General features: G+C 40.8%; 1 protein-coding gene across 1 annotated transcript in view; it reads right to left on the bottom strand.

The window, feature by feature from the left end:
- LOC117831876 (neuronal-specific septin-3-like) overlaps positions 1-9947 on the bottom strand; it is an 88900-nt gene extending 78953 nt beyond the window's left edge. Inside the window, 1 exon segment of the mRNA XM_034710767.1 lies at positions 9693-9947. Coding sequence (XP_034566658.1) covers positions 9693-9747 — 55 coding nt within the window. The 5' untranslated portion in view covers positions 9748-9947.
- Between the last annotated feature and the right edge of the window lie 1175 nt (positions 9948-11122).

An 11122-nucleotide genomic window follows, 5' to 3' on the forward strand; every position in this document is an offset into this window, starting at 1 on the left:
GCTTGAAACAAAACAAGGAATAAAATCTAGAAGTGCGCCTCCAGTGCTGTAGCTAATTTACTGTAGCTGTACATAATGAACATTACTTGCTGAGCTCATTAATGTTTGAGGCAGTTTGGGCCAGAACAGAAAGCAGTGAAAGCTCATGCAAAGTGTCACAGACCACTTAAAAAGTGTTTGACTGTGATCTTGATATAATGAGGTGTTAGCCTGGGATTGTACAAACGGTTCAGTTTGTGTCTGGTGACAGAAAAGCCCAACACAGCAAAGACTTCACAGACACAGTGGAGACAGAATCCCTATCAGCTCTCTCTCTCTCTCTCTCTCTCTCTCTCTCTCTCTCTCTCTCTCTCTCTCTCTCTCTCTCTCTCTCTCTCTCTCTCTCTCTCTCCTCTCTCTCTCTCTCTCTCTCTCTCTCTGTCGCTCTCACTTCACTGACTGTGCATCTGTGTGTGTTTAAACACAGCTGTAGTGTAAAGCAAACACACCCTGGAGTACCCTGGATGGAGCCAAACTATTACCCTGTGTTGACGTCATCCCCCGTTGCATCCTGGGAATTTTATGTGCATTTGTATGTACAGTATGAAGATGGATGAAGAGGCCACACATCCACAATGTTATAACTGTAGAACTATCTCCATAAGCACTTTAGGAGGTCTTAAGCTGTGATGCTAACAGAATCATCCAAGACTTTTAGTCCAAGATGGGACTGTAGTTTCGAGGAAATACGGGTTTCCTCCATACCCGTGTTGTAGGTGTTAGATATGTTAAGTTCAGACAAAACAGTCTATTGACATGTTAAGGAGTCTTTTTATTTTTGAGTATGAATTTGATATGTGTAGCACTGCAAGACCTACCTAAAAGTTACAGTACTCTCAAAAAGTACCCACAGTACTGTACACATACAGTAGCAAGAACCTTTTGATGTCCCCCCCCAGGGGCCTTTAACCCTGCTGAGTGGGTGGTACCTTTTGTACCTTTTTGTCAGTTGACTAACTTGCTTAATATTCTCAGATTCAATAAATGAAACTTTACTTTTATGTACCTTGGGTAAAGAAGGCCCGCTCTGTGGTTGGCCTAGAACTGGACAGTCTGGAGTCAGTGGCTGAGAGGAGGTTGATGAACAAACTGCGAGCCATCCTGGACAACCCTTCTCACCCTCTCCATGATGAGCTGTGGCTGATGGGGAGCTCGTTCATTCAACACATCATCCCAACACGGTGCAAGACTAAACGCTTCAGGCACTCCTTTGTGCCCACTGCCATCAGACTGTTATCAGTAATGGAGGCCACAGACTGCACCACGCTGACCACTTTATATTTAATAAAATAAAACATGTTATCTTATCTTATCTTATCTTATCTTATCTTATCTTATCTTATCTTATCTTATCTTATCTTATCTTATCTCCCAATGTCCCTAGCACCTGGGTAAAGTTCCCAGAGTGTATTTACCATCATCAAGTTTTCAGGGTCTAAGTAAATCACAGGGTCTTTATACATTGTACTTTTAGAAAGTACTTACCCCCTTTCAAAAATGTTTTGGGGGTAAAAAAAAATAGTCCCTGGAATTGTATTTGGGTCTCAGGAACTTTTCCAAGGGATGAGGCATTCAAGAAGGTATTCAGTGTGTTTCCATGACAGGTTCTGGAAAAAAAAAAATTCTAATGGATTCCTCCTGAAGGGTTGTACTTTGTAATAATACAGGGACATTTTAGATTGGAGTTGCACAACACAACATTTCTAAAAAGAATTTACTCCACCTCTAAGATGCACTCACATGTCATCTTACCAGTTTTCTTATCTTTACGGGTCTTTAGACCACTGTAGAAATGCAGACAACAATTGACCGGAGGAACCTTTTAAACCCTTGGAAAGTATAGTTCTTAGGAATAAAAGTCTGGGATAATTTTGGTGGAAACACAGCTTTTATCTCTCTTTCTCCACGTATCTATAGGATCAGATGTATGCTTTTACGTGCATTTGTAATATTACAGAACTGAATGTGTGCTCATTCCACCTAGAATTTAAAAAAAAGCTTTGAAAATGTCTGAACCTTGTTAATGTTCAAGACTGGTCTGAGTGATATCATGTAAACATGCCTGCAGACCAAACGTCCAAATAAGGATGACCTTTCAGCCAAGCATGATGTTTTTCATCCAACACAAGAAGATATAAAACTTCCAGAAAATCACATGATGATGATGGTGTTGTGTTCTCCAGTGTAGCATGTGCTGGATGAGCACCACATGGACATTCTCTACGCCTCTCTGAGCGTGACAGGAGAGGAGTTAACTGGATAACAAGATAAAGTTTTGCCCTTTGTCTTTATTTATTGAAGAAAACTGCTAATGAGGATTATTGTCAAGCTGTAGATAATCAAGTGGTCTTCAACAACAACAACGGTCTCAGCTGTATGTAATATCTGTGATAAAGAAGAGTTACAACCATCAAACTTTTCTTGGAATCACACCCTTAATACTCTTGCCTCGTGACATTTCTTAGCAACAATCATTCAATGTATTTATAATTTATAATAACAGAATGGAGAACTTTTTACTGCCAGTGATGTCGTCTAACTCTCAGAGAGGCTAAGGCTGCCTTCACACACGACAGGGATTTCCATGAATGAGTGGCTGTTTGTAATTTCTATTTCATCACAATCAGTCTTACCCTTTTTCTCACTGGCTCACACTGAAATTAAGTCATTGCCAATTCAAACACAATACTTGCTGCAGCTGCTTCTTCACTTTGGTAGTGTTCAGCTGGTCCAAATGAGGCTTACAAACAGTAGACAGCACATTTGTCAAAGAGGTTAGCCGTGGATGTGATCTGGGCAGAATATGAGTTCCCCCAATAAGAGCTGAACCATTCTAAAAATGTGTTTAATCAATTCATCAATCTATTATTAAATTATGTTTCTTGAGGCTGTAGGTGTTGTGCAATAGAGTCACGATGTACAAATCATTTTGCATTGCATTGTTTTGTGTCGTGTCACGTCATGTTGTATCGTATCCCATTGCATCATATTGTATAGCTGGTTTGAAAAGCACCTCTCCCTGTTCCTACTTTAGTGAAGCCTTATATTCCTACCATAGACTCTTTAGTAAATGGACGCAATATCTGTGACAGTGTGATAGTTGTGAGTACTAACAATAGCCATGTTTGTTTGTGTTTTTAACTTTCACTATGATAATGTTTTGGTGAGGACCTGTTTTGAATCAGTCACCATCATATGGTCATGAATCAGCGGAGCTCGTGCATGTGAGTGGGGGCGTCGTTTTGGAGGAGCTCCGAGGGGAGGGGGCCGGGGAGGGGGCCGGGGAGGGGTTAGACGGAGTCCTGAAGACATGCTACATTCAAATTCATGCTAGTTTTTCCGAGACTACCAACCCTAGCTTTAATATCTTCGAAACTGCCACGTTATGAAAAATTCGCCGCCTGTACAGTGTGTGCCAATCAAGAAATAAGCTATTCAGACTAAACTAATTTTTGTACCAGGCTGTAAAGATGTTTATTTCTGCTGTAAAGATCGGCTTTTTTGAAGTGGTGTGTATGTGGTTTCCGTTACTTCCGGAGCCAGCCTCAAGAGGACACTCGAGGAACTGCAGTTTTGAACACTTCCGCATTGGCCTCAATTCTCGCGGCCGGAGGTTGCCGCTTGGTTCCTCTGTCTTATTTGCACGAGGAAATGCCATTCAGTGAAAGTACCATTAAGGAAAATGAATGGCACTTATCTGGTATAGTTCCCTTTCTGTATGTTAGGAACAGATATTAAACCATGCTTGCTTTACCAATGCAATCCAGGGTGTCAACAAACCAACCACAATCAGAACTTGAGGGCAGTATTACACTATAGCCAGTTTGACATCTTAAGCACTCACAGCTGAAGATACTGACATTCACTCTCAGAAAAAAAAAGAAGTGTTCTGCAGTTTATCACAGTAGCATAAAAGGGATCTGGATGCCAGAATGTGCTCTGCACCACAAGAATAAAAGCATATGGTCCTTAAATACAGTCTCAAAAGCCAACTCTCTTCCCTGAAGGCGTCTCTACAGTCGTCAAGAACACTTTCCATTCCCTGCAGACCAAAAACAACTTTCTCCTCAATGCACAAAAGAAAATCTATCATCACATGCTAGTTGTTTTTAGCCCTAGCATGCTGACTTTTGATCACTCTGGGCTCTTTCCTGTGGTTCTGTATCAGTGCAGGCCTCGCTCCACGTGTCCAACAGGGTGAAAAACACAACTTTGGAGCCCAACAAAGACTTGCTGTGTTTGCTCCACCTCAGAGTGACCCAGAGTTCTTCCCTGGGGCTCCGATGTTGTCGGCGCCATGAGCAGGAAACCTTTTCCAACTGGTGACTGAAGAGCTTATTGATAATCCTGATGGGGAAGGAGATTCCTGGGGAGGGAGATAATCAGAGGACTTCCTCCTTCTGAGGCTCTATCAGTGAGCTTCCTTGATGTTTTATCACAAGACAAGAGCTCAAATGGTCACATACATGGCACATTAACCCTTTTCTTGTGCTATTTAGAGAAATATTTACATGAATGTATCTTAAGAGCACAGTTTCAGTGCGTTTAGGGTCACAGAGCACAAACTTGACAGAGTTCCTGAAAAAATCCCAAACCACAGCTAAGTGGTAGTTGCCTTATAATAACAGTTTTCCTTTCGGAAGGCTTGTGAGATCTCACCATGATCTCTCATCAAACTTCTCACGTCAACATGAAGGCGTTTTGTCCTACAAAACAGGACCGGTCCCCCAATTTAGAAGAGATGTCAAACAAATTTGCTGCGTTAGAATAAAGAGCAGTAAGAGCAGCAGAGACCCAGATCTCCAAATCAATATGTGGAATATGTTGATTTGAAGCAAGAGGAGCTCTGAACTACTATAAAGAACGTGTCCCACTTTTCCTGTATCTATAATCTTAAAAAGTCTCTTTTTATTTATCCATAAACACCTCACATTGATTGAATCTGTAACTTTATCCTTCACTGTGAAATGTTGTGCTGATGGTTAAAGAGAGAAACCGGCTGTGCTCAGATCCACTCCTCCAAGCTTACCCCGACATTTTCACCCACCACAGAAATCTACTCCTGTGGAATTTTCTCTCACTAGGCCTGTGAATATCCTCAACATGCAGCTTAGAGATACAGGGAGAAGCAGGGGGAAAGAGATTCAGCTTTTATGTACTATTAATAGAAATAGAAAATAGTACAAGCCAGACATCTTGGTCATGGAAAAAAAGACGAAATTTGTCTCTACTGTGAGAAAAGTCTGTTTCAGATAGAAGCACAGGAGACCACTTCCCAAGAGCTGTAAAAATGACACTGTATGACTGTGTGTGAGTGAGTGAGTGTGTGTGTGTGTGTGTGTGTGTGTGTGTGTGTGTGTGTGTGTGTGTGTGTGTGTGTGTGTGTGTGTGTGTGTGTGTGTGTGTGTATGTGTGTGTTTTCACTGTGCTGAGCGGGAAGCTGAGTGTCCCGGTCAATGATCTGTGTCGGTTTGTGAGGATGAAGTCACAGCTGAGGTCATCAACCTCATGGGCGTCATCAGCCAGCACCAAGACTGAATCACACTCAACAATGATAAAGGAAAAACGTACACTCTGAATATACTCCAATGGCTTTGGCTTTCATAAGTCAGTGTCGTAAATTAGGGACAAAATGATAAAAATATTTCCATAATTAAAGCACAATAATACAGCCATAGAAATAATGATAATCCATTGTTATGCTGATACACTTTGTGGACGTGTCGTCTTCTTTTACTTACACAGAAAAGACTGCAAATCTAACCTGTCTTCATTAATAGCCTTCAAGAATCAAAGTGAAACAAGCTGAAACAGCTTTGACCTAGTGATAAAGTAGATTAAATTTTATGCTGATGACTATTTATGACCTGCAAGGTCATTATGGCCAAAATGGGGGGTCGTGAGGTCTTCCAGAATGTTTTTTTTTTTAATTATCTTAAAAAAAAAGTACATTTTACCCATTATAGTTAAAAATATCAACACAAATAGTAACTAAACTTGAAATAAAACCTTGAAAATAGAAAATATGATGAGTTTTCTGCCTTTCTTTTTGTCAGATGACTCCTAAGTTTAGGGTTAGTGAAGAGCTAATTATTAAAAAACATCAGTAGCAGTAGGTTAATTCACAAAGGCACAGGAAAAACACAGCCACATGCTCCTATAGGTAGGCTAATTTTCTAGGGGTCGAGAGTCTTTGGCACCAATATTTTGGGGGTCCCGGGGTGAAAATTTTGGGAACCCCTGACAAAAATGCAGGTACAGGAGCAGCAAACTGATTATATGAGCCACTTTGTCCACAGGGGGCGCCAAAATCTTTATAAAATAAGAGTTCCTTACAGTGACTTTAACTTATCATAATTTTACATAACAAACAGTGAAGTAACAACACTTATATCAGTCAAATGTGTGCCAACATTTTTCACCTAAATATACCCCTTACCACGTAAGGCTAAAGCAGCAAAACCACCAATAAATTCCTTTATTTTATTGCTCTTTGTTTCAATTTTATAGGTAAGATTGTTAGTTGTTGAAATGATTTTATGGAGGACACCGATTTTATTATGATCTGAACAAAGTGAACAATGCCGGGATGGCATGATTACAGTGACTTATAAAATAGTAATTTTCTCTCTGGTTGGCCTTTTACAAGAAGAAGAAAGATTTAAAAACTAATTTAAATGATCATTACTTCAAATTGCAGCACATCCTGTGATTTTCATCTCTTCAAAGTTCGTTAGTTCAAAGTAAATGCATTTGTGGTGAGAATGTGCCAAAAATATTTAACTTTCCAGCCCTCATGTGTATTCACTTGTTGTCTCATGGGACTTTTTCACATGTTAAGCTTGTGAATACTTGTGTATCGGTAGTTTTATTGAGCTGTCTGTTCCTATAAGCATAATAAGTTCTTTAGCTTTATTTTCATGCAAGCTATTTAGAGTTTTATGCCATACCCACTCGTCTTTTGTACTTCTGTGAAGAGTAAATGGACTATACTGACCTTTGACTCCCTCCCTAGCTGCATCAGTGCCATGCTGTACTCCCTGAGCCTCACAGGGTCATACATCATTTTATAAGGTGGTGACACCAAGGTATTACCACACACCCAGCCCAACCAAGAGCAACACACATCGCTGACAACAACAGTAGCTCTTTTTGTTGGTGTTACACATGAGCGAGGGACAGCTAAAAGCATGACTCCTATCCTCATGGTTTAAGCACACTTTTTCTACACTCCTTTTTCCTGAATGCCACTTATCTTTCTGCTCGGCTGCACTGTGTAAGCCTTCAACGTAAAGACCAACAGTCAGGGAGAGAGGCAGATAGTCCCTGTACATACCACAAGCAAACTGGTGTTGACAGAGGGGCAGCCCTGGACAAGTGCGGATGCGTTCCTAATGGCTGTGTGTTTGTGAGAGACAGGAGACAGATAGTCAGATAGACAGCAACTTGGGGGAGAGGTGTCGGCCTGTCAACCCCCCCTCGTCCCCCAACCCACCGTCGTCTTCCCTCTCTGAGTCCTCCAGCAGCAACCAGGCAAAGGAGAGAGAGAGGGGCCGTGGATGGACGAGCTGCTGAGAGGAAGAGGGGGAAGCAGAGCCGGAGGATGGAGGAGGAGGAGGAGTGGGAGGAGAGGGATGACAGGGAGAATCTGTGGGCCAGGGGCAGAGAATGAAAAGGAGGAGGAAAGGAGGGGGAGGCATGCCAGGTGTTCCCCCCACAGCCGTGTGGTCAGTTGTCCTCTGACTCGACATACAGTAAATAGAAACACTTGTTCTCATGCAGTTTGTTCAAAAAGAGACAAAATTGGTTGCGTTCTTTCTTTTAAGTGCACAATTTCTTTCCTGCAATAAATTGGAGTAAAACATTTTTTTAAAGATACGGCGTAGTATCATTCCATTGTGCATGGCAATATTTTCTGTCAAATTTCCATGCATCATTCTTTTATGACACAAATTTTGACAGATACATAAATATAGCTTGTTAAAATTGCTTTTTTACACAGGAAACATTACTTTCTCTATTACTTTTTTATAAATGAGCAATTTTTAAATAGGCTGTTATTGTACTGACATGCTCATACAGTTTCTTTAAGTTGAATAAGAAAATAGACCCTTCAGTTTGTGAGGTGAATACATCATCAAAGACAGTTTTTTGTAACATTGGTCGTTAAAACTTGCCTTGATGATTCCATTTTGCCAAAAAATGTCGCATTGTACATTTGCTATTGAAATAATCAGCATCTGCCATAATGTATCATAACTCAAGTATTTTGTCCACTTAAAGTAGATGTCAACATTATTATACTCTATAATTTGCATTATTTGATTGTTACTGAATTGTGTTTCGCTGTTCATCTCTTATTATACAAATTATTATTGTCATATTGCAGAAATTAAAGCTCCTGTGAGTAACTCTCTCCTTGTTTCAAAGTACACTGAAATGAATATTAACTCCTCTTCATGGCCCTCAAATTCAAACAAGACTATCTACATAAAGACTGATTACAGTAACATCTGGGATATAAGTCGCACCATTATATAAGTTGCAGTTTGTTACGAGCTTAAAGAAAAAGTTTTCAGCTGTGAGGCTCTTTCTAGAAGTCTTAAATTGAGTCAAAAACAAAACTAACACTATGTTAATTTTCTTTTAAGAAATACTACTGTTTTCTTTAAATGCATGATTCAGACCTAATGAAGGAGAACTGTTCAAAAGTGGTGCTGCCATTCTAGTCTGCGTCACTATGTATCCCAGGGTTTTGAAGCCCAACAATGGCCGCATTATATTTGAAATGCTGACTCAACCTAGCTTTCGGTCAACCTATTTAGACACAAAGAGGCTGAGTTTAGGCAGGCTTTTAGCCTTCTGGATAAAATATGCTATGTGCCTGCCTGTCTGTCCCCTAATAATGCAAAAGTCATTGACTTAATACATCCAAAAATACGCAGAAACAAGAGGCACTGCTTTCTCCACAGGGGGCGCCAAAGTCAACACAAACCAACCTCCTCACAGGAGCTTTAATGTAGTTTCATACAAATAAAAACAGTAGAGTTATTCTGTTTTAAACTGGGACTGCATCACTTATTTTGTGCAAGAGCTTGTACAGTAGAGTAGATGTGTTTGTAGTCAACTGAGTAGGAAGATGTAGATGGTTAAACAGTATCAGTTTGTCAGGTGCATGCAGGTTTTTAAGGCAGTATTGCTCAATAAGAACAGACTTAATGATCCCATTTCAGCAGCAAAAAAGACAAATATCCTATTCGTCATTAAAATACTCTGCATCATGCAAAATTTTAAATAAATGCAGATATTATATCGAGTTGTAGCATCTTGATAATATCCGACGGGCCCAGTCTAGTGTGTCCCTCTGAATAACAAAACACACACACTAATGGATGTCAACAAAAGTTTAAGAGAACTTTAAAAAGCATCACTTCTATCACTATCCCACTTTCAAAACACCACAGCTCAGCTCAGCTCAGTTCAGACGTCATCGATCCCTTCACACTCTCTGTTTTTCCAGATCTGCCCAGTTCCAATCAAACATGTGGAAACCATCTATAGTGTCCTCATGGCAGGGTTACAAAGTGACAAGAGGAAGAACAGCAGAGGAGCAGCAGAGCTTAAAACCAGAGAGACAGAGAGAGAAAACTAACCTTCAAAGTCTGATATGATCCCCTCCAAGTGAGCGTTGACAGTGGAATCAGACATTTTGGGGAGCGTGTGTGTGTGTGTGTGTGAGGGTGTGTATAATCTCAGAGAGAGGGAGCTGGGTTCCCTTTCCCCAGCTAGGAAAAAGTCTTCCTGGGGCGAAGTCCCGCTTTCAAACAAATCCCAAATTAGGAGCCCGTGCAGGAGAGAGGAGGGGAGCGAGAAAAAAAAAACACACAAGCTCACTGATCCAAACCCCTCGCTCTGTCTCCCCTCTCTTCCTTAAAGCAGCAACTTATTTTTCTCCTCTCCTCCTTCTCAACTTCCACAGAAATGGGCGAGCGATGTCAACCCCCCACCCTCCCTCTTTCTCTCTCTCTCTCTCTCTCTCTCTCTGTCGCTCACTGTCTTCCCTCCCCCCCTTTCTCCTTCCCTTCTTTCCTCCCTCCCCTTCTCCAGCCTTCCTCTCTGACTCTGTGAAAGCTCTCATTTTTGACTGGGCTGGTCCAATTATACGCATGCTAACATTCAACACACTTCCTGTAGGCCCGATCACATGACTGACACACAGTCAGGGAAGAAAAAAAACTTTACTGAGAATTTGAAAGTTTCACTGTGTTGAATCTGCTCAGATCAGCACAAAAATAAAAGTATCACATAAAGTCATGTAGAATATGACTTATCTCACAGTGGATGGAGTGAAAAGTTGGATAAATAAATCCAGAGTAGAGACAGGATCAAACTATGCACTAATATGGTCAGGACAGGCTCCCACAGGCGGTCAGTAGATCGTCTGACATGCTCAGTGACTCTGGAGGCAGACATCAATAAATAAGTAGCCTAATGACTTAATGACCATGTGAATGAGCCTCTGTGTGTGAGCATGAGTGTATGAGTGTGTGTGTGAGGGGGGCAGAGGGGGGAGGAAGGACAGGGGCGTGGGTCAGTGTGCTCGTAAGAAGGCGGATGTAGCAGTAGGGGGAGGCCTGCATTTACAGTACATACATGTGTATGTCCAATGTTTGTGTGTCAATAATGCACCATTCACATAATTTCTGCCGGAAATAAATAATATTTTTATTTGCGTTTCCTGCTTCGGAATGATAAAAAGCTAACACTGTAAAAAGTGACATTTAAGACAGAGAATTTATCTTTAAAAACCTTGTGAGGAGTTTTCAACTGGTCATGAAACTGTCTGATATCAACAGTGATTCCTCTTAAGGCCTACAAAAGCAAACAAGACTATCAGCAACAAGATGAACAATTTCTATATCACCACTGTGAGGAGGTAGATGTAGGAGGAAATAGCTTTTACTTTGTCTTTTAAACGACAAATATTCACAAGGAGTGGCACATTTTACTGGTAAGCAAAAGCAGGAAGAGATTTTTATCAAAAGACAAGATTAGCAAAGGATAAGATGAACAGAGAATAATG

Source organism: Notolabrus celidotus, chromosome 20, assembly GCF_009762535.1.
Source record: "Notolabrus celidotus isolate fNotCel1 chromosome 20, fNotCel1.pri, whole genome shotgun sequence".
Lineage (NCBI taxonomy): Eukaryota > Metazoa > Chordata > Actinopteri > Labriformes > Labridae > Notolabrus > Notolabrus celidotus.